The following is a 27,166-nucleotide window of genomic DNA, read 5'->3' as shown; positions in this document are numbered from 1 at the left end:
TTGAGTTTTGCTTTTGTGCCTTGTTCTAAAACACTTTGTGATTTATATCTTGAAAGGTGATATATAAATATATATTGGTATTTTGTTATAAACCGACACAAAATCACAAATATATGTGAAGTATAAAGAAAACTATTCATTGATATATTTCCTTTAAATATTTACAAAAAATATCAAAAATTTATATAATTATTACTCAAGTGGAAGTTTTGAGGATTAATTTTATTGTTGACCATTTACAGCGCTCTGGGTCAATCCACCTCTCAAACCTGAATATATAAGAAAGTTAAAGTGAGATTTGGGCTTTTTTAGGACGACATCTATGTGTGCACAATTATTGGGTAACTATTAATGTGCAGAACTATTAATGTTATGCAACTGTATTCAAACGGAAAATTTTCCCATCTCACCTGTTTATTGTTGTCCATTAAAAGTGAGAATAATGGGCATACAACTCTAAATTGACAAACATTTCTGACATTTAAAAAAAATAACCAATATAGCCACCATTATTTTCAGACTCCATGAACTTCCATTCATGGAGTCTGTCAGTTTCTTGATCTGTTGACAATCAACTATATTATTCTTTCATCTTTAAGGCCTTTACTGGCTAGCCACATAGTGAAGTACTTTGATGCATAAGGTGAAGCATTGTCCTGCATAAAAATCATAGTCTTCTTTCCAGACTTTTTCCTGAAAAGAGTGTCTTCTAAAAACTGGCAGCAGGTTTTGGGAGTTAATTTTGAGTCCATCTTCAACCCAAAAAGGTCCAACTAGCTCACCTTTTGTAATACCTGCCCATACCAGTACCCTGCCTCCACCTTGCTGGTGTCTGATGCAAAGCAGAGCTCTGGTCCATCTGGTAAATCAAGAGTCACTCTCATGCCATCAGTCCATAAAACCTTTGAAAAATCTGCCTTCAAATCCGTCTTGGCCCAATCTTCCTTACCTTGGCCATGTCTCTGAGCTCTGAACATCTTTTACTACCAGGCTCTCCAGGTAGGTTGCCGTTCTGGGATATGATAGCACTGGAAGATAATGGGTTTTTGGCAGCTTCACGTTTGATTCTTCTCAAATCTTTGGCAGTTAATTTACGTCTTTTTTTCTCAACACGTTCCTTGCGACCGTATTGACTATTTGCAGCAAAGCGTTTGATGATTCTGTGATCACACCACAATATCTTAGCAATTCCAAGAGCGCTGCATCCCTGCGAGTTACAATTTTGGACTTTCCAGTCACTTAAATCTCTTTTATGGCCCATTTTTCCTGAGAAAAAGAAGCTGCCTAATAATTATGCACACCTTGATATGGGGTGTTGATCTCCTCAGGCCCCGCCTTCCATCGTTAAACAAACACACATCAGCTGATATGTTTATTTTCAGTAAGCGTTCAAGTTTATACAGCTTAAGAGTTTTAAAATATGCATAAAAATGAAGATACGGCCCAAACTAAACCTTGCCTGCACGCAGTGTGCAGTATACATTTGTATTTCGCCCCCTTGTCTCAATATTTTTGTCGAACTAAGTTATGCAAGTGTAGAATTCAAAACACCAATTAAAACTGATCTTTTACACAAAGAAAAAGACGCAATTGTAAAGACAGACGACACTTTTCACAGCAGGGATAAACTCCTGCTTTCCTTCCGTAATTTTCATAGTTCAATGTTTATATACGTCGCCCGGACTGGCGTGGGCGGGGTCCTGACTGCTGTTTTTCTTAGGTAGCCTGTTAAAATGCCCGAACTCAAAACGCTTCTTTTTCCAAGATGGCGTCGATGAAGGACAGCGACACCGGCCTGTGGCTTCACAACAAACTAGGATCCACGGACGAGCTGTGGACGCCTCCGAGCATCGCCTCCCTCCTCACCGTGTCAGTAATCGACAACATACGGTTGTGTTTTTCGAGCCTGTCGCCGCCGGTGAAGCTCAAACTGCTGCTCGGGATGCTGCATCTTCCCAGGCGGACCGTTGACGAGGTGGGTCGCGGAGCTTCGGTTAAGTTGCTCTCGACAGCGCAGAAGTGGGGAGGCGCAGGTGAAACCCGCTCCTATCCAGGAGAGGAGCTCCGTCCGCAGATGGCTGAACTAAAATCACAAAGCGGCGGATGAGTTTGTTTTCTAATTGAAAGCTAAAGCTGTTGTCGTTAACCGCTAACAGGTCGAGCTAACTTTGGAAGCAGCAGGCTGATACTTTCTGCTACTAGCCGAGGCGCTTCTACCAACGTTTACGTGTAATATTAATACAACGCGAACGGCGGGCCGCTCCGTGACGAAACTAGCTACGCAGAAAGTTCGGCTTTTCTCCGCAGAAACTCTGCAGCTCACGCGGGCAACGTTAGCCTGGCGGCTTCCTGCAGACATTGTGGTGGATGAGGGGCAGACGCAGGATCTGGCTGCGCTGGAGGGCGGTACCAACTCCCGGCCCGACATATCAGCTTTCAGCTGCGCAGAATGCAGCTTTCGGTCATCTTGTTAGACACGCAGGAGCCCCGAACCAGAACCTGCTTTTACTTTGTTTCTTTATGCCTCGTTTGTAGAGACCAAGTCTAGTTGGGTCTACAGTTTAAGACGAGCAAGGAACGATGCTAAAGGTCACAAAGTTAAAAGTAATCACTAAAAATAGTATTATGAAGTTTTATAATATATTTGAAAATAAAAAGTAAATAATCTTATCAATAAGTTAAATAAATGAATACTAATATTAATTGTTTAAATGAAATTGTAGATCATTATAATAATGACAAGAATTCGCATGATTTTGATTGAAATAGCATTGTTTGTAGGGTTTCATATTTTAATCAGCTTGCTTTTTGGAAATCACCTCGTTTGTGTTAAAACATAATTTAATGTTTTAAACTGTTAAGATTTTTTTTTATTGATTCAAATATCTCTGCGTTGTCATGATGCGGGAATCATGACGAGGCAGACTACCTGTTGATTGCAATTAAAATATATACGTTGCCAAAAGAAATGTACAACAATGTCTCATTCCTCAAGCTTAAGAGTTTTTAAGTCTCAATGCAAATATCGATTGAGTTCTTGATCAATATTTCCCAGAAGTTTCAGTTTCTCTGAGGAAGAATATAAAGAAATGAGAGGTGACTTGAGTATTGTGCACAGTTCTGTAACAGAGCAGTATCACTTGTGAAAGGAACAATCAATCCACTACACACCAAAAACCATTCTTTATCTTTTAGCATCTTTGATGATGACTGAAGCATCCATTTGTTACTCCTCCCTCCATGCTTTCTTGTTCTTTGTCATCTTCTAAACTTTACTTTCTGCACACCAGAACAAGTAGACCAGTATATTTAAAAAAACATAAAATTAAAATACTGACAAAGTTGCCATCAGTAGTGACTTATTATTATAGTTTCCTTCTCTTTGAATGCAGCAGCTGTATAGTTTCTGCTGAAACGATCAATATCCACACAGCTCTCATCAAATTCATTCTAAATTAATTTGAATTGAGCCCTAGTTGTGGTAAACGGTCAGTGTCTGACCGCTCCCTCCTGTCCCAGCAGATGAAGGAGGCTCTGTCTGAGATAATCCAGCTGGCCACGGTGGATTCAGAGCCCTGGGTGCTGATGGTGGCCGATATCCTCAAGTCTTTCCCGGAGACCGGCTCTCTCAACCTGGACTTAGAGGAGCAGAATCCGAATGTGCAGGACATTCTCGGTGAACTCAGGGAGAAAGGTTGGGGAACCGTTTGCTTTTTTTGTTTGACCTTAATCAAACGGATGAACCCATTTGCTCCTGTCAGCAGTCACAAACACAAACCTCTCTCTCTTCAGTGGGCGAGTGCGAGGCGTCCGCCATGCTCCCCCTGGAATGCCAGTACCTGAACAAGAACGCGCTGACCACTCTAGTAGGACCGCTCACTCCCCCCGTCAAACATTTCCAGCTCAAGAGGAAGCCAAAGAGTGCAACGCTGAGAGCAGAACTGCTTCAGAAATGTACGCCAACCAGGATCTCCCCAAATCTGACTAGGAATAAAATCGGATCTTTGGCTCATTGTGAAAACGTCTGTAGCAGCGACACTGAAATATCTTGACAAGTTCAGTTTCTCTTGCAGCAACAGAAACGGCGCAGCAGCTGAAGAAGACAGCCGGAGTGCCTTTTCACGCCAAAGGGAGAGGACTGGTCAAAAAGATTGATACGACAAGTGAGTTTGTGGTCATGAAATCACTAACCTCAGTTTGTTTCAACCTTTTCAATTTCTGTTTTTAACATTTTAGTTACTAAAGCCTTTCTGTTTGCGTCACAGCTCCTCTCAAAGGAATTCCCAAGGCCCCGTTCCGCAGCCCCACTGCTCCCAGTTTATTCAGCCCTCCCAGTAACCGCACACCCATCGCCTCCCCACGGACTCCTCTACGGAAGGAGAGAGGGGTCAAGGTTGGTACCTCCTGATCTGATTTCTGCATCATGACGGCGCAGATGCTGCAAAAACGTATTCGCACGCCGTCGGGTTCCTCCAGTTCTTGCTTTTTTGTCACCAGAAGCACTTTATAGTAAACCCGTCTCAGTAATTAATCAATTAATGATGGATAAAAATGAACTTGATCTGATGAAAAATATTTTTTGAAGGACAATTTAGTTTACAGAAAATACTTTTCTTTGCATTTATTGTTTTGGTTGTTTATTTTGGATATTTAAAATAAAGTTAAGTCTTTGAGAGGGCAAACTTGCATTGTTAAGCCATTATTATATTAGTTGAAAATGGTCTCAGAATGACAGTATTATCATTTATAGATGTAATTACTGAGGCAATTTATCACTTAGTTAAATTTATTGTGGCAATTCTGCTTTATAAAAGTTATTGTCTAAACTGCTTGTGTCAGTTTAAATATCTAAACTGACACAAGCAGTTTAGACATTTAAAGACAAACTTTTTCTCAGCACTGAATGTTGATTACTTTCAGTCACTTTTACTCTAGTGTAAAATGATTCTGGTTTACTCTGTAAAAAAAATATCAATAAATAAAGGTTTTGTTTTTTTTTAGCTTTTAGATATTTCAGAGTTGGACATGGTTGGAGCTGGTAGAGAGGCAAAGAGGAGAAGAAAGACTTTAGGTGAGCATCTTCACATGTTTCCCCTCTATATTCGATGCAGGCTGCAGATTTCTTCATGTGTTGGTGACTGGATGATATATTTTCCTGACTACAGAACCAGAAGCCGGAGAAAAAGCAGCCAAAGAAGAGTCGGTGGTGGAGAACACCACTCCAGATTACGCTGCTGGCCTCGTCTCTGCTCAGGTATTCCACGCATGGATCCGGTTTCTATCGCATAACACATCCATGTCTGTCTTTGTCAGCTTTTACTTCTGTAGAATGACTGTTTCAAATCTTCTGTTCTGGTTTTCAGAAACTTGGGGCGCTAAACGAGAATCCCCTGCCCTCTACCAGCTACCTGCCGGCTACACCCAGCATGGTTCCCTCCTCCTCTTACATTCCCAGCTCTGAGGCGCAGCCAGGTTGGTGAAGCAGCTCGGCTCTCTCCCTGTGTGGAGTGATTTGTAACGAAAACATCTTCCAATCCCCTCCATAGCCAACGCTGGTGGTTCTGGACGGGACATGCTGCAGGCAGCTCGCCAGCCAGAGGAGTCCACCACAGCAGCGGCCGGCGCCGGCTCCACCTTACCCAGCCAGTACAAGCAGCGGACGCCCATGTACAACGCCGGCTCCACGGCCAACCCCGCCACTCCCACGTCCCCCAGCACGCCCACCTCCACGCCAGCCAACAACGGGCCGCCGGCGGCCGCAACCGCCAGCCAGCCGGAGACTCCCACCCAGCCCCCCACCACCCCTCAGACTCCTACACCGACACCAGCACCTACACCAGCACAACCCCAACCCAAAAAGAACCTCTCACTTACGGTATGAAGAGGGGGAAAAAACCTTTAAGGTTTAGAGTCAGAATGATTTAGGAAGACATGTTGCTAAATCTCTGCTGTTTCCGTTCCTCAGAGAGACCAGATGTACGCCGCTCAGGAGATGTTCAAGACCGCAAACAAGGTCACCAGGCCAGAGAAGGCTCTCATTCTGGGGTTCATGGCTGGATCCAGAGGTAAGAGAAGACTAGTGCCACCTGTCTGGCTCTGACGGAAACCAGTTTTTAACTGATCTTTCCATCATGGTGATCCCTACTAATGCACAAAAATGGATATCTACAAAGCCCTTTTGCAAAAATATTCACTTCCCTTTACCTTTGTCACATTACAACCACAAACCTTTGTGTGTTGCTTTGGGATAGTCAACACTCTGTAGAGCCACTTTTTGCTACTCTTACATTTTTGCCCATTCTTCTTTACATGATGGCTCAAGTTCAGTCAGATTGGATCAGGTTCCTATGCGGTCCGAATAGAATCTGACATATTCAGGGTTTCTGCAGGTTGCATCAAATTTTTAAGACCATTATGAATCAAATGTACGACCTGTATCACAACAAAAACTTAGACTTGGAACTGTACAGGACTCTCTACAGTTTTAACCCTCGTAGTGCCAAGCACTATTTTTGCACAGTATTCACCATACGGGTTGACAATGAAAGTGAGCCATTGGTGTAGATAGATACAAAACAGTTAGCTAGCAAGGGTATTTTAGCAGCTAGCTTAAGGTAGCCTCGACAGCCTCGCAGAACTCAATGAAGACGTCTGCATGCGATTCATAATTTTTGCCTGACAGAAAGTCTTGAGGGGAAAAGATCAAGCTATACAAGATTAAACAGTCACGACAAAATTTAAGGCCAACTTAAGTTTTTTTTAAATTATTATTATTGAATTTAAGACTTAACGATGTGAGGGCATCTGGTATTTTCTGGTACTCATATGTGTCGGTCTGTCAGAATTCAACAGGCATTGAAGTTCATAGTTGTAACTTGATAAATGATGGAGTTCAAAAGGTTGAAACACTTTTGCAACATTTTGTTTACATTTCTTTAACTTGAAAAGATATTAAGAAAAACGACAAGTCTTTTAAAGTCACAATTGACTTTAAAAGCCTTATTTTCTGTTTTCAGTGTGATAATCAACTTGATTGATTGCTTCACATCAAATATCGCAGAGACTTTTGAAGATGAGCCTCGCGCCATAACTGCATCAGTCTTGAATCATAATTTCCTTCCTGAGCTTTTGTACTTCCTGTTCGGGGCTAAATGTAACCCGCTTTCTGTCTGGATCCCCGTACAGAGAACCCGTGCCCGGAGCAGGGGGACATCATCCAGATCAAGCTGAGCGAGCACACGGAGGTTCTGCCCAAAGCCGACGGCACCGGCAGCACGACCATGCTGGTCGACACGGTCTTCGAAATGAACTATTCGACAGGACAGTGGACCCGCCTCAAGAAATACAAACCCATCACCAACACTTCCTGAAGGGACCCAACACGCACAAAAACCCACGCCCCAAAATTCACACACACACACACTTCACACACACAAAAAAAAAAAAAACACGTTTATGTACACAAACATTTGGGCCAAATGGTTGTCAAGGAGAGAAAGAATCCTCCCTTTTACCAAAATGGAGAGCTTCCTTTTTTGTTCCCCCACCCCCTCCTTTCCCTCCTTTACTGTTCGTTTTTAAGTCCGCTCCAGTTGTTGAACGATGCGGGTTCAGGACGGCCGACGTTACGGCTGGCACCTTTTGAGCGCCGAGGCAAAAGCTGTTTGTATTCTGTATTAAAAAAAATAATAATAATTTTCAGCTTCGGCCCTTCAAGATTGAATGTTGTTCACTAAATCGAGACGTTGTTCTCATTGCAGGCGACGCAGAAAAGAAAAGAAAAAAACAAACAAAGCACAGGCAGGTAATTCCTCTCAATGCCGTCAAGTTGTGTTAGGAGCCTTCTGGTTGGTGTTAATTATTTTTCAGCCTTTTTCAAAGGAAGGGAGGAAAATAAAGATACAACAGACTCCATGTTGAGAGTATCTTTCATCATTACTTATCCTTCGATTCAGTCCAAGTTGTCAAAATGAGTTTTATTTGTTTGACCTGGTTCTAAGCTGAATTATGTCAGCGGCTCTCCGCGGTGTTAAAACGTAAACTGACATTTCATCGTTTTAAAGTTTTTACACATAATGTGACATCTATTCTGTACAAGTCAATTAGCAAACAAGAGTGAAATAAAAAACTTTAATCCATTGGTTGCATTAATAGGTACAACTTTAAAACTGAAGTTTTGTTGAGGCACCTGCTTGAGTTCATATGTAACGAACCATAAATACAGTTTAGCTGACCCACTAGTGATTTGCACCATGCAGAAAACAGTGGTGGTGGCACCCTCATGCCTTCTGGAGCTCATGATGGTGCCGTTGTGGAAGTAATTTTAACTTTATTCATTAAGTGAATGAAATCGAAATGACTTCCAAAACCTTCAGATTTTATTTTGATTTAGACCTTTGGATTAGCGAGACCAGATGTGGGATGCTGAAACTGATTTAAAAGGTGCTTCAAGAAATTATTAAAAGTAGAAATGTATGCAGTCAGCTTCTTAAATATTATTCCTTCCATTTGATTTGATTTTTTTTGGTTGAACTGTACTGTATTCATGTCACAATAAAGGTGTAACAAGTTTTAAATAATTTATCATGGTCTCGTTTCTTTTGCACCACAAACCTTGACGCTTTAGCAGAGGAGTGTCGACCTTTAAGAGACGCTTCCTTATGGAGGGTTTCCTACATAAATGTGTATTTTTCTGGATTTGGGTAAACTGAGAAGTTGAAGCATCTTGCTGTTTTATTAACAAGCAATCAGATCAAGTTAAATGAAGGCGCGAAACCAAAAAGCAAAGCTTTTGTTTACCGATCTTATCCAGTTCTGATTCATAGTTTTGAATTATGATCAAAAGAAGAACTCTTATTTTAAAGCAGTCAGCTGTGGTGGTTCAAGAAGAAAAGGATGGATTTACATTAAATCTAAAGTCACACAACTCCAGTCACAGAAACCATCAACTGTTTGTACTTGAGCTTTATTTAGATTTATATATAAATTAGTGGAAGATTTATTAACACAGTGGTGGTGAAAAGCAAAGTCTGCACAGTGCTACAGCTTAACACTCCCAACAGTGTTTCCACTCACCTAGAACTTGGTCTGAAACGGGAAATTGTGCCTCAAAATTTGCTACAAAATCCGAACAGGCTTCACTTTTAAAACATGATTTGGTCTGAGGTGGTGTGATGATGTCGATGCTTGAACTGGTTGCAGTCAGCCACAGCTTCCTTCTCACTCTAAAGCAGTGGTTCTTAACCTGGGTTCTATCGAACCCTAGGGGTTCGGAGGAGCCGCGGAGGTAAAGACACTTGTGTGAAGTCGTGATGACGCGCCCCGCTTGACCATCACTTGCTGCAGAGGATCATGTTACATTGCTTGGCCAATCAGGGCTGCGGGGAATTTAGTGCGCGCAGTATCAGCGGCTGTCGTAGTTGTACGTCGTGTGGTTTCTTTCTTAATATTTTAATCCATACTAAATATGTCAAGCAAAAAAGGAAGAAAATGAACAGACTTTGCTCTGAAGATGCACTTGCCAAGGTGAAGCCACGCCTCTCTGAACTGGTCTCACAAAAACAGCAGCAGAAGTCACACTGATTTGCAGGTATGTCCTCTTTGCCATGCTTAATTCTGGCCCCAAAAAAGTATTTTGTGGATTCAAAACGACAAAAAACAAATTAAATTTAAAATAAAATAAAAAAATTAAGTTATTAAATTTTTTTTTAAATTCTTCAAAAAAATCCAAATTTATTTTTAATTAGTAAAAATAGTAAAAAAAAATATTTTGGGGGGCTGAAATTCTTTTATGGGGCTGAAATATTTTTTGGGGGCCAGAATAAAGTAATACTGAAATTTGTTGTGAGTTCATGCATTGTGTTGGTTTTGTTCTTTGAGCAAAGGTGACGTTCATGCACGGCTCATTTTGTGCACCAGTAAAAAAACACATGCCTGGGCTTGCTGTGGTGGTGTGGGGGATAGCGCGACCTATGTTTGGAGGCCTTGAGTCCTCGACGCGGCCGTCGCGGGTTCGATTCCCGGACCCGGCGACATTTACCGCATGTCTCCCCCCTCCCACCCCCCCATTTCCTGTCAGCCTACTTTCATATAAGGGACACTAGAGCCCACAAAAGACCCCTTGGAGGGGTAAAAAAAACAACCTATATCTTGAATTTGAAAAAAAAAAATTTATTTATCACTAAAGAAGGGTCAGTGAATGCGCATATGAAACTGGTGGGTTCGGTAGCTCAAAAAAGGTTAAGAACCACTGCTCTAAAGGCTGTTTACACATCAGAGTGTAAACAATTGTTAAGAGTTAAATATCAGCAGGTGTGAGTCAAAATCTGGTTGTAATTACAGTTTAGTGACCGTAGACCACAGTCAGGATCATATTAAGGCTCATTATTACTTACAATTCCAGTAGGAAGTTTATGGGCACTCATTATGAACATTAATATAATTTATGGGGGTTTTTTTAGGGCTGTGCTTGTTTTTCAGGGCGATTGAAAAACAAAAGAACTGCAAAAATAATTGTTTTAATTTACTGTGGCTTTTCCAAAAATCCAGATAAGTACAAAATTCTCCATACAGGCTCAAAAATATACATACACCAACTTCTCATCAGGTCAACAAGTAGAGGGTTTAAAGAAAGCAGATAACCCTGCTTTCTTTCCTGGATCGGTACCAGGAAAGCAAGCAGTTAAAATGAGCATGCATGCATTTTGGGATCAAATATCCCAGCAGAATTATATCAGGAGCTTGTTGATGCTACAGAAAGCATATCGTTTCTCTCAATGAAAGATTATTATGCACATCTGCCAATATATTTGAGCCTGTATGTGTAATTATGTAAATTAGAGGAAACCCACAATCAAGTCAAACTTGTGGATGTAATTTTTGTTTTTAAAACTTCGTTCAGCTGGTAGAAAAGAAGCCCAACGTTAGTGTGGCATTAGTGCTGACACTTGGTGATCCAAGGGGTTTTTATTCCTGTGTTGTAAACGTCAGCATGAAGTGGTACCTTGAATATTTGTGATAATAATAACTCGATTTCGGGTGGGGAATCAGAATAAGCAGCAGATTTAAGGTATTTCAGTCAAACCTTATAAAACCTGTAAAGTGAAGAGAGAAAATCCTCTAGTTTTAATTCACTTAAACAAGAAACTTTCTCATCTGATGAAGATTGTGCTATTATTTCTCTGCTTTCATCGCCTCTACTGCTGATGTCATGAAAGTGTTTTGTTTTTTTTTAGTTTCTCATGTTAACATTTAACAATTAGCCTCACACCTTCACCAACTTACATCAACATTTCATTTCTCTGGTTCGTTAGACCCTCCAGTTTAATCTCTATAATGCACTTTGGTCAATGATAAATTTACTGTTTCGATAGAATTGAATTTTATGTCTAAGTTGTTTAGACTCCAGAATGAGGATTTAGGAGTATCAACCGCACAAGCTGCTCTTATAAAACAAGCCAGATGTGACTAAAGCCCCTGTCCCCCGTGAAAATGTGAATGATCCGATGCTTCCGAGATAAAAAAAATCAAACTGAAACGAGTTTTTCCTTATTAGTACCAAACTTGCTTCGGGTTCTCTGTCGGTCGCTTGCTGCTGCAGGGCGACGAGGCAGAACCAGGAGACGGCAGCTCTCACATCAACGCACCGTCAGTCCGTCGGCGGAGGGGCTTCACTTCGCTCCGGGGTCCCTCCATCCTCCGAAGGTCTTCTCCAGGTAGAGGGCCACAGCCAGGGTTAGGTGGTCCTGCAGCTTCCCGGCCACGACCTGCACGCCCAGAGGAAGACCCTCCTCACCAAGCCCCAGAGGACACTGGGTAACCGGCAGCCCGAGGATGTTCAGGATACCTGGAGATGGACAGTCAGACATAATGATGAATGGGTTACGTGTTTTAAATGGAAAAAAAGTGGCCAGGTCCTTACAGAGTTTTGCTGATGACATTAACAGCTTTGAACTTCACCCAAACTTTAAGCATGCAAAGCTCGTTGCAACATTTACCTATCAGGAAGTGACCTGCAGCTGTAAACTGTGACTTTATTGTCTTTGTGTAGAAAGGAATGGCCAATGTTTATAGGAATATCTGGATCTGATTGGCTGCTAATTACTACTGAGCATTGTGCAAGTATTCAATAGTTTGCACCAGCACTCAAACCTTAGAATTCAGAAAGAAGTTCTTGGATGTAGTTTTTTTTACGAGAAGTGGAATGGTGTTAAAAAAATTCACGAGGAGCACAAAAATAAGTAATTTTCTTACAAAAACTATTGTTGTAAAAACAGCATTGAAGTAAGAATACAGAAATTTATGTTTTTCAAGCAAATTTTAAAATTATATTGTATTTGACTCAGTTGTACCATTTAATCAAACGACTGTCGTCCTTTTTTTTTATAAAATGAGTTACAACTTTGAGACAGACTCCACTATTGTGAATTCCTGTCACAATAAGCAATTAATCACATGATAAATTAACACAAGCTTGATTATTTCCATTCACATAGTATTTCTTGAAGGGCAATTTTGTGTACAGAGACATAATCCATTTTATTTATGGTTTTGTTTGTAAGTGGGGGGCTTTTTCTGTTTTATTTATTGGTTTTGGTTGTTGCGAACTATTTTAGATATTTAAAAAATATTCCAGTTACAGTGTTAAGTGCTCTCTAAAAAATTAACATTTATTGGTCGCATTATTATGCCATTATCAATGCATTACTTGAAAATGGAATCGAAATTACTATTTATCACAATAAGTATTGGGACAATTTATTGTCCAGCAAAATTTGTTATTGTGACGAACCTAATTCCACATATGTGTTAAATGACCCAATAATAACATTACAGTATCTCCTGCTAAGCTCTGCAGAGGCTCAGTCTGCACTGATGAAGATTCACTCAGTACCATTTGCTGCTGGGGACATTCTGCCCAACTTTCTGATTAATACAGACGATAATCATTTCTTTCTAAATTAAACTTCTAAGCTCTTCACTGTCATTTGATCCTTAAAAACAAGAAGAATAAAGCATCTGAGCAAAAGTAATGTGTTCTATCCTGACCGGCTGAACTTTACACCCTTAATCCCAACACACACACTCAATACACGGCAGCTGTACATTAAGCCTGACACATACTTTGAAAAGACAACAAGACATTTCCTCACATTTAGACCCCAGGTGACGTGTATTTAAGATAACACAGAGACAGCAGCGTTAGCTTTATCTGCTACAACCAAACCTTAAATCGGCACTGGTCGATTCTGAGGGATCGCCTTGATCACCAACCTGTGTAGGTGAAGTCAAAGGGTCTGAAGAGCGGGTGGTGGTGCTTGGGTGCCACTCGGGGGTGAGGCGGGTAAAGCAACACCCCGTCGGTGCCCAGCAGCTCTTCCATCTTCTTCTGCAGCGCCTCCTTCTGCTGGATGATGAAAGGCGATGGCTTGGACAGGTGGGTCTTCTCGAAGAGGGCCAGGACTATAACCGATTGCACAATGCACACATTTCTCATGAGCTTTGATAACAGCGATGTGAATGAGTGCCAGGGCTTCTATCTGTCCTCTTCTTACAGATAGCAGGCATGGTGTGCTCGGATTTTCCCACCATCCGTTTCAGCAGCTCCCAGAACGCCCACGCCGGTCGACCCGGCTCCCCCATCAGCTCCGCAAAGGCCAGAGGAGGCTGGAGGAGGAAAACATTTGCTCGTGTTTTCAAAATCATAGCGGAGATTTGCTTTTATATTTCCTTAGCTCTTGAGTTCTACAAAACCCTCGTTGAAAACAATATGTTTCACAATAATCAACTGCTTTCTTTTAAATATCACTGGGTTTCTCTGCTGGAATAAAACAATACTTTTTCTTTATTTTTAATACCCAGAGCAATAATTGAATCCCTCAAAATCCCATGCAGATTTTAATGTTGCTCTTAAAACACACACTTTAAACTCACAAAGGGAACCAATAAGATGCCGCCTTGTGTGCTGCAAACAGTGAAGTTGTAAATGAGTTAAAGTATGGACTTGACAATAACTTATCAGATTATCAGATGGACTGTGAACTCCACAGAGAAGGAAAATCCGTTTGGATAGTGAAGACTCATCTCCGTTCAGTTGCATTAAATAAGTCAAATTGAAATGGCAGGATGAGATTCGGTTGAAGCGGTGATTGGTGTAGGACGTTTGGTCGATGCGGCGATGTTGAAATGAGTCGAGGTTCAGCTGTGGTATGCAGTCTGCCGGCAGCTAAACAGATTAGCTACATTTCTGGGCTGCAGACTACAATAGGTGCTGGGGCTAAATCCTTCAGCTTTCGTACGCTCTGAAACATAAACCTTCATATGATATTTGTGACAAATTCATACACGGGCAGCTGAACCCAAAACATCCTCATGGTGGACTGAGTTCTAAAGTTAAAAACAATTTTAGGTAAACAGGGATGCTACTCGTTGTTCATCTCCACATCCAGTACTCTCCATTTACAAAGACGGATGGACGAAAAAGTTGGAAAATACATTTTTATATTCTATTTCCTTTTCTTTTTCTTTTGCTCCATCTCTTAAAACTCTACTGCCGCTGAAAGTTTCTCTATATTTACATAAAAACTTTGTACTTCTCTCTATCCGCAAAGTATTTATGTGTCCTTATGTTTATTTCTCTTTCTTACTGACAAGTTCAATCTATATCTATACATTTGTTTAAATAAGTCAAACATTTCTATGACTTGCTTCTCTTCACTGTAAACATGAACAACTGAAGGATTGATCCGGCTCACAGCGCAGTGCAGAACGTTCCTTACCGATTCACTAACTCAGAAACCAGTTCAGGAAAAAGTACGCTTGTATTAAGCTGGACAAAAGAACTTGAACGAGGACCTCAACAACTAAAAGTCAGATTAAAAAAATAAGAAATTGTCTTTAACTATAACTATCAAAACAGGCACTGAAGCATGTGATAGGTCATTTTTTTGGGTCACTGTAAAATTCACGACCGTTTATCCTTCTTTAAATTCAGTGTTTAAGTGTTTAGTGAAGCTTAAAAAGCAATTAAATCCTACAAATCCATTTTACAAGCTTGTTTTAAAGAGTCCCGCTTAGCAGAAATATTTTAAAGTGATTTCCATGCGATCAGAGCAGCTGGGAGTGTTTGGTGAGTTTAATTTAAGACTCCTGCTCCATCAGATGTTCATACCTTGCCTTCTTCATCAGGCAGACCCATGTATGTGTCCCAGATCTGGAAGCCGTAGCGAAGCTCAGGAAAGCACACCTCCTGCACTTTGACCCCGAGGTCAGCCTCCAGACGCTTCACCACCTGCAGAACGTCACATCTAGAAATCAGAGAGAAACTTCCCCGGCTTTTGGTGTGTGTGCTGCTTATCTGTAGGTGTTTTATTTTGTTTTGTTGTCTTTGCGCACAACCTTCTCCTGAGCGTCCAGCAGCTCCTTGCTGACGGGGTACGTGTAGAGTGAGCCGCCGTCGTGAGGGATGGAGAAGAACCGCAGCTTCTTCAGGTCCACATCTGCGTTTAAGGACAGCCTGATCGGACACATGCAAGCTGATTAGAGCGGTGATAAAAACAAAAAACAAACAAAAAACAGAAAACCACTGATTGAGTAACACCTCAAGGATCCGCGAGCGTCTGCTTGTTAGCTCAGGAGCTAAACTAAGTTGAGCTGAGTCACTGTAAAAAGAGTCACTCTCACTTTTTTTTATGTGAAAGAACAGAGTGCATGGCAAAAGTTTTCACACCTTTTGTCACATTTATGCAAACATAGAAATTTATTTTGTTGGGGTTCCATATAATAGACCAATAAGCCTGTCAGAATAATCAATCAATTGCATGATAAATCAAAATGGCAATTTTGTTTATAAGACTTTGTTACGCCCCCCCAAACACTGAAACCCATCTATTAAAAAAATATAAAAACTTGTGATTGTAACATGACAAAATGACAGAAACGAGTTCAGAGGGTGTTGATACTTTTGCAAGACACTGTGTGACTAAAACATTCAGCTCTGGGAAAAAAAACAAGAGCCGACTGAACTGTACCCCATTGAAAAGCTTGTGGTTATTCCACCAAATATTGATTTCTGAACACTTCCTGAGTGAAAACATTAGTTTTGTTGAACTTGTTTTCTTTGCATTATTTGAGCTCTGAAAGCACTGCATCTTTTTCGTTATTTTGAAATAACAACACATTATTTTTCGCTTGAAACTTCCAAGACATGTTGTCAGCAGTTCATAGAATAAAAGAACAATGTGCATTTTACCCAAACATGAACCTATAAAAAGTAAAATCAGAGAAACTGATAAATTAAAGTGGTCTCTTAATTTTTTCCAGAGCTGTATCAAACATTAAGAGCGGTTCTTTTTTTCCTCTCCAGCTCTAAGTGTTGCAGGTCTTCTTACCTTATCTAATCAGTGGAAAAACAGAAAGATAAACGAGTTTAACTCCAGCAGCAGTTTGCACAACATTTGCAGTGATAATGAACAGAAACATCCAAGGCAGAGGCAGCTGTGTGTGGGGTTTGTATAAGGAAAGCTGATACCTGTAATAATTATCCAAATGCATTAACTTCTGACTCCAATAATTTGAATATACACACAGTAATAAAATGTTATAATTTATACCCTGTGAGGACACATCCCCACACTGTGATTAGGTTCACATCCTGACTCACAGTTGAATTTAGCCCAACATAATTCTTCCTATGTGACGTTTCAGACAGCAGTACATGAAGAAATGTCGTCCTAATACTCATTTACGTTTCACACTAACACACAGTTAAGTGATGTTGCAGATGTTTTACTTGTAAGCTTTGGGTCCTGCCATGATCTTGAGCAAGGGCAGCAAGTCTTCAGCGTAGCGGCACATGGGTCCAGAGCTGAGGTACTCGTGCTGTGTGCCAGAGGTGGGAGGGTACTGGTTCTCACAGGACACCACACCTGAAACACACCACCAACAACTATGAGCTCCCCCAGAAGCACACACCGTTTCACCCTTTTCAGGCCTAAAGATTTCCTGCCTTTGCAGAAAAATCAGAAAAATTAGGGGTCCAGGTTTTACGGTAGCGGAACTTCGAAACGATTGTGCAAACAACTGAGTCTATTTCAAAGAAGGAACCACACTGACTGAACTGGTAGCTCCACCTCCTGATAACTCGAAGCTTTTTCTTCGTTGAAACAATGTTTTTGTAGTTAAAATTGTGTCTTTATTCTGCTAATATTATGACTATATTCTTGTAATTAAACAACAATTATCGTAGCCTGGCCGTCATAACTCAATTATACGACTCATAGAAGGGATGACTGAAACAAAAGTCACTTTTTGAAAATATTTTCAATCACTTGTATTTTTTATTTTAGAAAAGTAAGAAAAAAAATCTATTAAAATCAGATTTTTTTTTTTATTATTGCATTATATCCAAAGATAGATGAGTCCACAGATGAAAAGTAAAACAGTTTTTTAGAAAACGTACTAAAGATCTGCACCAATCAATTCCAATACATCTTTGAGCGACATAGTCGCTAATTCAGGTGATAAATCCCAGCAGGTTTGAGTCTTTTTACACACATTCTTATTTGGAAATCCAAATAAAGGGAGGATTTAGGAGTATGAAATGCATCAGGCAGCTTCTTTTACCTGGAGTGGTTTTGTGGCCGAATACACCATTGAAGAAACAAGGGATGCGGATGCTGCCGCCAATGTCTGAGCCCACGCCGATGACCGCTCCTGCTGCTCCCAGAATACTGCCCTCCCCTCCTGAGGACACAAAGACAGAGGATGCTCCACATGTGATGAAATCATTCCTGGGAGCAGAGGAAGTGGCGACCTGACGACAGGATGAAACGAGCTTCTCTTTTAAGGACCTGAGCTCCCTCCCGCTATCCTCTCCAGGTCGTACGGGTTGCACGTCATCCCGTACAGGTGGTTGTGGGACTCCAGCCACATGCACAGCTCGCTGGTGTTGGTGACGCCCAGAGGGACGGCGCCGGCTCTCTTTAGCAGCGCCACGGGGGGAGCGTCGACGGAGGCAACGACCCCCCGTCTGGATACCAACCCTGTGGATAAGGGCATGCCTGTGGGAGAGAAACAAAAAACAAACAAAAAAACACTGACTGGTTGGTCAGAAGCAGCTGAATCATGTCGCAGGAATGTGGGTGTGGATGTTAAGCGAAGCATTTACCCTGCAGGGAGTAGGACTCCTTGACGGACAGTGGGACGCCCAGAAGAGGAAGTCTGTCTTCCAGAACGTCTTCTCCTCCCGTCTCCTCCTCTATGAGCTTATCAACCTGGGCCGCCTCCTGGAGGGCAGCCGCAAACCTGAAGGGAAACAAGCTAATGTCTTCATGTGATTCATGTTAAGGTGGTAAGTTTGGCTTTATTGATTATACATGGAACCTTTTGACTGACCAGAATTTCAATGTATTATTGTTGAAATTTAGTGAGCGGCCAGCGTAAAAATAGTGTACACGAGTTTGTTTTAAACCAATAGAAATCTGAAAAGAGGGCGTGCCGTGGTGGCGTAGCGGTTAGCGCGACTCATATTTGGAGGCCCTGAGTCCTCGACGCGGCAGTCGCGGGTTCGACTCCCGGACCTGGTGACATTTGCCACATGTCTTCCCCCCTCTCCTTCCCCGTTTCCTGTCAGCCTACTGTCACATATGGGACACTAGAGCCCACAAAAAGACCCCCTGGAGGGGTAAAAAAAAAAAAAAATAAAATAAAAGAAATCTGAAAAGTGTGGCCTGAATTTGTACCCAGCTCCTTCTTAGTCCAATATGTAAATAATGTCCATCTACAGGCAAAATACACAACCCCTTGAACACACCATCCCCATGGTGAAACATGGTGGTGGCGGCATCATACTGTGTTGATGTTTTCCCTCAAAAGGGAGCGAATGAGCTGCTCAGAGTTGATGGAGATAATTACATTAATATCCTACATAGGTTTGCAGGTGTAATGTGACAAAAATGTTTGAAATAAATGTGTAGCACCATTAATTAAATGACAAAATGAAAGTTATTTAACTGGAAAAGACACAGAGAGTCACAACTATCGTTTAGCATTCATCATGCAAATGTTTTTATAAGAATTTTGATTTTCATGTTCTCCATAAATTTCCATTAATGATGTTCAATAAAAATTAAAAAAAACTGACAGCATCAGGGTTTCCCTCAGTGCATTATAAGCCTATTACTTGCGCCCCCACCAGGCTAAGCATTACTTATTTATTGAAGTCTTTTTAAAATGTTTGCATGTTTTAAGACTTTATAGATGGTGTTCAGGTGTCAATTTTCACATGAATAGCAAGTGATGTTTTCAAATTTCCTGTCAACTTTAAAACAATTTTAATTCAGAAACATGACAGGTGATGTATGACCGCCCTAACACCCAACCACCGGGCTTTGCAAGTTTTCTGGGGGAAACCTTGCAGCATCATCAGAAACGTTATTCTTACCATCTTCTCCACTGCTTGTTTAAAAATAACATTGATAAATATCAGTAAATTCAAAAATAATTATTAAATGTGTGCACAATAGTGATATAAATCACACTTCTTTTAAGTCAGAGTTTTAAATAGAAATGTTATGAACAGTATTTGTGTTTTTGGTACTATGAATGCAGTGCCATACAGTCAAAGCCACATAGAGACCTAAAAGAGAAGAAATAAGTCGTTTTTATCATCACTTTTTTATTGTTATCACAATAGTACCACAAAATATCACGATAAGATCCCAGGCTCATATCGCCCACCTATAGTCACAATATTCAGTCTAACATCAGGAGTGCAGATAACAACAAAGTGTTTGATAATGTGCTTCTTTCTCACCTGTCTTTTACAACAGCATTCACAAAAGGGTTAACTTCCTGGATCCTGTCGATGTAAGCCTGCACCACCTCCACACTGGATACCTGCAGATACACAACATTTAGACCATTGAAGAGTTTGTGTGAAGTCAAGGACACATAAGGAACAGGACATGGATGGAAGTAAGGGGGAAAAAAAAGTTCTGAGTTTTTAAATCATATTTTTAAGCAGTTCAGTGTTGCAGTTTGAGCTACAAATATTTAGGTTATAAACATGTAACCCTCTAACGTCTGGGTAATATTCCCTTGTAGAAGCCTAAATTCAGTTTTTGTTCATTCAGACTTTAGGATAAGTTATGTTCATATTTCTTATTATAATTTGTTTATTTGGATAAAAATGATAACTAGTTAAATCTATTGCATAGTAATTTACTATACTTGAATACACTTAAGTCTTGAAAATTTGCATATCTAATTGGAATGAAGGATTTTAGGGTGTGGCTAGCCAGAGGCAGTTGGGCAGTTGGAGTGGAGCCACACAGTTTTTTGACCTCACTCTCTCTTTCCTTTTAAATTGTCGTTTCTCTTTATTTTTCGTGGAAAGGTAACCTTTGTACCGTTTTTATTATTATTTCTGAAGTAAACCATTCAACTATATTAAGAGGATCCAGTCCCTTTTTTTGTTTTGTCGTTTTCGTCATCACGTGGACCGAATGGGAAAGACGGAGAGCGTCAAGCTTATGGCTTCATTATTTAGGAATTTACATCCCTGTTTCCCCGTTTTGATGACCTACAACCAGTATTACCTGGCCTCTGGGTGTAAAAATGACCTATAGTTTACAAACAACAGAAATCAACACCTCAATGCTCTTTGTCATTGAAGACAAACTAGTCCTATTTCTCTTGTACATAGAGACTCAACAGAATCGTTGAATTACACAGGAGTCTGTTTCTACTGAGCAAACAGTAGCAGAGGTGTGTTGTTATTCAATTGCAGTAAAACGTTACGGTTCTATAACCGTTGAGCTCATTCCCGAGGTAATAAAGAAAGATAAATATAAATGAGGCCAGGTTGATGCAACATTTCTGTAAAGACGGAGGGATAAATAAACTGATGTCCGGCCTGGCTAAGTTGGGCGCACACCTCTTTCCTCCGGATCTTCTTAGCGAGCTGCGTCGCTGACTGGAGCAGCAGCGGGTTGCTGACGGGCGGCAACTTCCTCGCGGAGGCAGCGGGGCTGGAGAGGAGCTGGAAAATCATGAAGAAGAAGGACGTGACAGCCCTGAAGAGCCACGCCTGAGCCTTTTCCAGGCGGCTCAGAGCCATGTTTCCACGGCGAGTTGGAGGACGGAAGGTCAACGGCTGTTCGACCGCGGTGAGCCGCTCCTGATGTAGAGTACCTGTTTGTTCCTGCTGGTCAAGATGGCGCAGCTTAGAGAGGTTAGAGGAACGAACCGGATATAGGGGGGAAGATTTCAAAATAAGATCAAAATGAGTCGTTTTCGTTACTGGTTAAACCAGTAACGAATATAAACCAGTAACAAATATATATATATATATATATATATATATATATCTATATACTGCTCAAAAAAATAAAGGAAACACTTTAAGTGTTAAACACCTGTTTAAGTGTTCCCTTTATTTTTATTTATATATATATATATATATATATATATATATATATATATATATATATATATATATATATATAAAAAATATAAAATAAATATAATATATATATATATAAATAAAAATAAATATAATATATATATATATAAATAAAAATAAATATTATATATATATATATATATATATATAATATTTATTTATTTTTTTTTTGTATAAAAATTTTTATAGTTATGAGTTGAAATTTTCTGGCTTTAATCAACAGACATGTTAATTCAAATGAAAACATATTACTGAAGGAGAGCTGTAAAGTGCCGTAAAAAGGTGGTTACAGTCAACGAATGAAGACGATCGTATTTTGAAAATCCATTCCGGAATATGTGTAGCATACAAGTGGTTTTCCTTACCTGAACCTCAATCACAGACAAATGGAAAAGTTCAAATGAAAACGCTTTTGCTTTTTTGTTATTTGGTATTTCAATTTAATACAGCTGTATGTTGGTGTATTAGATTTCCTTTAATAAATAATTGCTTATGTATTTTTTGTATCAGACAATGTAAATGCCACGCTTGATTAAAATTGTGTTTTGTTTTCACAAAGGCACAATAGTGGTAATAAAACAATATAATCATATAAATAATCACTACTGAAAAACAGCAAAAGTCTTAGCATATTCATTGAACAGCAAAGTCATTATTTCTTTCTGACAAGCCCTGTATTTATTGACCTACGCAATTCTAATATGCTTAATTTAATCTTGAGAAGATTAAAATATCTTCTCAATTAATGTGCAATTGTGCATTTTTGTAAAAATCCAGTAGGACCTACTTTTTTAAAAGTGAAGTTTTATTTGTGCACTATGAGTATTCATCCCTTTACGTTCTGCAAATGCACATGCGCGTTTGCAGTGATCAATAAGTCGATCAGCAGCGCCTTTATGATCCGATGTAACATTAAATTAAAGCACCTGGCTGCCGAAACAGAGCGATTAAAATGAGCAGAGTGAGGTTATATCGTTGTGAAGTGAAATGTTGTGTCAGTGACTTTTACCTGTCCGCATGTAGGACTCGATGTCACAAGGAAATGGCTTTGTGGTGCAGTAGCTATGCGTGACCGCTAGAGGGGAGCACTGCAGAGAAAACTTCAACCGCTCTGGGCTCTGGAATGAAAACTACCGAGACAAAGAAGAACCGCTGCATTGCAGGTTGGTTTTAGTGGAGAATCCATACTGTGTTTTGTTTCGGACAGACCTGCTGATTCTGCTCATTTTACCTCAACACGCTTCTTTTTTTTTTCTTTTGCTTTGTGAGTCACATTTACCAAAATAAAAGCCTTTGGGGGAAATCATGGGAGAGTCACACCTTAACTCTGTTCCTCTGTCCAGTACGATAAGAAAATAATTTATTTTTCTGTTACTAACGGAAACCGCCTCAATACTAGATTTTGCTTTCAATAGATTTAGGTAATTTAAGAATAAATCTTAAACGTACGTAATTTAATTTCATTTAATTTCACTTCAATTAAACATTATGTTCAACTTTATGCTGACTGCTCACTAAGTTATAAATATCTGACCCTATTTCTTGTAATAGAGTATCACTTTTTGGCGACTTTATGTGCATTAAAATATTTTAGTAATTTTTTTTGTTCCTTCAATTATTGTGGTTCCAGCAGTGAGAAGATGGTGTGTACACAAAGAACATCCTCTCTCTCTTTTTTTTTTTTTTTTTGCTTGACTGTGTGAATAATAGAAGACTGCAATCATTTCAGTTGAGTTTTTTATTGATGCTCATTTCTCTGAATGAACTTCATTTCGATGGTAGTTTGGAAATGACGCCTCAGAAGCAGATGTTAGAAATGACATTTCTAACTCTTTCAGCGCTTTATTGCGTTAAAAACCACACTTTAATCTACTTTTGTCTGATTTTTATTCAGCACAATATTGAATTTTATTCAACAACGTGTTGACAGGACAGGCATTTGTTGTGCACTTCACAAATTTGACCCTTAAGGAACAGCAGAAATATTGTTAGAATTTTGAAAGAAGGACAAAACAATTCTTGTCTGCAGGTTTCCACATATCAGACAGATAGGATGAAAGCAAGTTTATTCTTTTTGTCCTACATGCAGAGTGCTGCATGTGGCAGTAAAGTAACAAGCGCACCTCACCCTGAACACACCATCCGTATGGTGAAACATGGTGGCGGCAGCATCATGGTGTTGGAATGCATTTCTTCAGGATGGACAGGAATCTGGTCAGAGCTAGCTAGAAGAGAAAGCTACAAAACTGTATGAAGACTGTTAGCGAACTCAAAAGAAGTACAATTAAATTGATTACATGAAACAATATTTTGTAAAGTTTAAAAAGAAGAACGGGAACGTTTTAAAGTCTCTAAATGTGTTAAGCTGATGGACATTCCCCCCAAAAAACTGGTGCTAAGGAGTGTTGACTCAGCATAGCTAAAAACAAATGCAAACCACGTTTTTTATTTCTTGAACATTTAGAAAAACTTGCAATTTTCCTTCCATTTCGCAATTATTTGTTTGCCACAAAAGCATGTTAAAGTACATTGGTTGTATTGTGTGAGAAAGTGGGAACAAGTTCAAGTGGTGTAGATACTTTTGCAAGACACTGTAAATATGAGGCACGCTTCAAGAGCTGCAACCTCTCACACACAGACCTACAACCGTTCTGTCCCATTAATGCATCCCTGAGAGGCTTTACTTGGGCAAATAAACGACAAGGAAAATCAAGTGTTGCTGAGAGAACCAAAAGATAAATGCTCTGTCACAGGGGAACGCCCCAGTCTTTAACAAAAAAAAAACACAACACTAACATATCCCAATCCCTGCCAAGTGAAGAAAAACAGTCTGATCACCTGTAAGGCGAAACCTGAGGCTCGCACGTCTGCCAAGCGTGTTGAGACAAGAGGGGAAAATGGAGGAAACACTCAATCTGCAGGGTTTATGTCCTGGAGCTGCAACAGAAAACGCTGCTGTACTCCAACTCCTTCTAGTTTCAGGCTGCGCTGCGTTTGCACGGAGTGCTGCATGCACTCCTGCATGAATCATTGAAAGCTTTATGAATGCGTGCCCTCAGGTTAGAATGATACAGGATCAGTGAACAACAGCAGAATGACTTCAGGCACTTTTGTATTGATTTCTGCCTTGCTGTCTGTCTGCTGATGGACACTGTACACCCAATGTTGTGACGCTTTGACGTCTGCAGCACAAACAGCAGTGTTTGAAATGTCACAGCACAAATAATAACACGGCTGATGATTTTTCTATCACCTTACGTGCAGCAATAACCGCACATTTAATTTTCCTAATGAGTTCAACATCCAAACCCCGTCTGCCTCCTACTTCCCTCTGAGTGGGCCGTAATTTAGTTTTACTGTTTGTTTGGAGCTTAAATTTCCCTTTCATCCACTTTACAGCATCTTTAGTCTTCCCCCAGAGACCCAAGCAGTCTGACTTGTGGGTCTCCTGGGGGAGGAAAGTCATTCAGGATCCTCAGATTCTTCCTGTAGGAGTGTCTTCAAATATCCTAAAATATAGATTTAAGGCGTTATGATACTTCTGAGTTTAAAGGTTAATGTAGCTGTCTTTAACCCAATGCTAAATTGAATTAACAGACATAATTGTAAAGGAAGTTGCTTTTTTTTTTTGCAACTTAACTAATATTATATTATTTATTATAGAGCAGATTACCAGAGACAACCATGAATTTAGTTTTTCCTTCATTTCTTTAAATGTAGTATTTGAAAGAAACAAACACAACAGCTTCAGCGAGAAGGTTTAGCAGACAACAAAAAATAATTAAGTATATAGTCGTGCCATATTTATGGTGAGTCAGTTGGGTTTGTTTGTTGTTTTTTTTTTTTAAAGTCATAATGACAATAAAAACAACCAAAATGATCGTGATCTAAGGTTTTTATAACATACAGTTTTGGTCTGCACTCACAGCAGCAAGTTGCTATCATCTGCGATCTGTTTGCTTTTAATTGATGCGTTTCTAAAAAGTCTGTGAGTTTGTGAGACTTTTCCTTTTGGTTCTGGCTGATGAATGTTGCTGGATTCAGAGGGGTGGAGAAAGCGGAATGATTATCAAATTGCAGTTTTATGTAATAATAGACATTCAAGTGATTGGAATTGCCCGTCAGCAGTGTTCAAACTCCATTTGAGAAGTGGAAAGTGATGGTTTCTGTTGAAACCGACCAGCGTTCGCACCACAACTGACAGGAAAATTGTTTAAGATGCAAATAAAACCCGCAGAGTGCCACAGCCGAGCTATAACACTCTGTGGAAAACTGAAGGCGTGGCTGTTTTAAGATGCACGAGGACGAGACGCTGCCGGGAATGACTCGCCAAAAGACATCTGTTGCTATGACGATGCCGCAAAACACCCATTTGCAGTGCGACAGACAGCACAGCACTCAAAACTAGACTCAAAAGTTTTAAGGCTAGCCTCAACCGTAAATGCTAAATTTTAGTCAGTATCTGATGGTAAAAAAAAAAGAGAAAGTGAACTATTTCTACTGTGAAACATGGAGGTGGATCATTGATCATTGGATCATTGGTTTGGGGGAGTATGAACATCAAAGGCTCTGACTACAAGATCAGCACTGATAGTAAAATAATGACGTCTTGATGTGGAACCACCCAAAAAACTACAGGAATTTCTTTGCCAGAACTGGTAGAAATCGGAGAAAATAAAATATCTAATCCACAAATACAACAAAAGACTTCGAGCTGATGTTGAGATGGATCAGGAACTGAACTTGGTAAACTTTGACTATCATTATGACGTTAAAAAGGTAAACATGATGTATTTATCACCCTTGACGATAAATGGCTTCACCAGAGCACTAACCAAGAGTGGAAGAAAAGTTTTTGTATTGTCGTTCATATTCTCTGAAAAATATAACAAAAACCTTTTTAAAGATTTTGCCTGTGAGCACATATGATAGACTAAACATTTTACTTCAGGACTAATATAAATAATAATATTAATGTATATTAATATAAAAATATTAATGTTTATCTTTTAAGAAACTACAGCCCAAAAACATGACAATAAATGTATTTATTTAATTGGATCAATTAGTTTAACTTTCTTCTTTTGCTTATTTATTTTAGCTGATAAGTATAAAAAAAAACATGTTTCTCTTGTTATTTTGTGTAATCTTTTATTTTTCTCACCTTTTGAAACACTTTAATATAAACGGCCACATGTGTATTCTCCACTTATTGCACATGTTCTTTCTTTGCCTACAGTCATTGCTTAATGAAAACGTTTGTCCTTACAGGTGACCCGTTTCTGTTTTCTGACCGCCAGATTTCATTGAGTTTCAGGAGGAAAGAGAGACTGAGGAGGGTTGAGGGCTGGAGGGGGTGTAGTGGCCCGTTTGGTGACCCTTGTAGCCCTCCTCCACTCCCCTTCGCCTTGTGCTTCAGGGACCTGTGTGCAGGCACATAATAACAGCTGCTGTGCTGCAAGAAGCCAATTATTACAACTCCCTGCCCCCCACCTGGCAGGCTGTAAGGCCGGGTGTGATCCTTAGGACCCCCAGTTGAGCTTTGATGGGGGTACCATCAGAGGAGGAGCTGGCTGCTGAGGTGAAAATTGGCCATTTCAGAAGGTCAGATCAGTGTTGCATGTTTTATTTACGCTCAGCGACTCCGACTTCACGGCAAAACCACCCCGAAAATATCTTAACGTAATCAGAAATGGGCACCGT

At 40.0% G+C, this 27,166-nt stretch overlaps 2 protein-coding genes across 2 annotated transcripts; one reads left to right on the top strand and one right to left on the bottom strand.

Moving 5' to 3' along the window:
• Nucleotides 1–48: 48 nt before the first annotated feature.
• On the top strand, nt 49–7,914 carry nelfa (negative elongation factor complex member A). The gene is made up of 11 exons (XM_028038835.1): nt 49–1,975; nt 3,523–3,694; nt 3,793–3,954; nt 4,074–4,163; nt 4,266–4,393; nt 5,002–5,071; nt 5,166–5,254; nt 5,364–5,472; nt 5,547–5,875; nt 5,966–6,065; nt 7,186–7,914. Exons 1-11 carry the CDS (start codon nt 1,766–1,768, stop codon nt 7,368–7,370), a joined length of 1,644 nt encoding a protein of 547 aa, XP_027894636.1. The 5' UTR covers nt 49–1,765; the 3' UTR covers nt 7,371–7,914.
• Nucleotides 7,915–8,944: 1,030 nt separating this feature from the next.
• Nucleotides 8,945–21,238, bottom strand: faah2b (fatty acid amide hydrolase 2b). The gene is made up of 11 exons (XM_028038836.1): nt 20,936–21,238; nt 19,814–19,896; nt 18,167–18,303; nt 17,850–18,059; nt 17,623–17,742; nt 16,790–16,925; nt 15,397–15,514; nt 15,170–15,289; nt 13,554–13,665; nt 13,273–13,461; nt 8,945–11,845 (listed from the first exon to the last, which is right to left on the bottom strand). Exons 1-11 carry the CDS (start codon nt 21,116–21,118, stop codon nt 11,670–11,672), a joined length of 1,584 nt encoding a protein of 527 aa, XP_027894637.1. The 5' UTR covers nt 21,119–21,238; the 3' UTR covers nt 8,945–11,669.
• Nucleotides 21,239–27,166: the final 5,928 nt, after the last annotated feature.

Source organism: Xiphophorus couchianus, chromosome 14 (assembly GCF_001444195.1).
Source record: "Xiphophorus couchianus chromosome 14, X_couchianus-1.0, whole genome shotgun sequence".
NCBI classification, from domain to species: domain Eukaryota; kingdom Metazoa; phylum Chordata; class Actinopteri; order Cyprinodontiformes; family Poeciliidae; genus Xiphophorus; species Xiphophorus couchianus.
The sequence above is the reverse complement of the archived record's forward strand: the minus strand, read 5'-3'. Positions and strand labels throughout refer to the sequence as shown.

Bases quoted from the DNA above. Each gene is read 5' to 3' on its own strand.
- nelfa (XM_028038835.1), top strand. From the start codon at position 1,766: ATGGCGTCGATGAAGGACAGCGACACCGGCCTGTGGCTTCACAACAAA. The intron at 1,976-3,522 runs GTGGGTCGCGGA...CTGTCCCAGCAG, and splicing joins CCAGGCGGACCGTTGACGAG to ATGAAGGAGGCTCTGTCTGA. The intron at 5,876-5,965 runs GTATGAAGAGGG...TCCGTTCCTCAG, and splicing joins AAAAGAACCTCTCACTTACG to AGAGACCAGATGTACGCCGC.
- faah2b (XM_028038836.1), bottom strand. From the start codon at position 21,118: ATGGCTCTGAGCCGCCTGGAAAAGGCTCAGGCGTGGCTCTTCAGGGCT. The intron at 15,515-16,789 runs GTAAAACATCTG...GTGTCCGATCAG, and splicing joins GCAGGACCCAAAGCTTACAA to GCTGTCCTTAAACGCAGATG. The intron at 11,846-13,272 runs GTTGGTGATCAA...GTCCATCTCCAG, and splicing joins CTTTGACTTCACCTACACAG to GTATCCTGAACATCCTCGGG.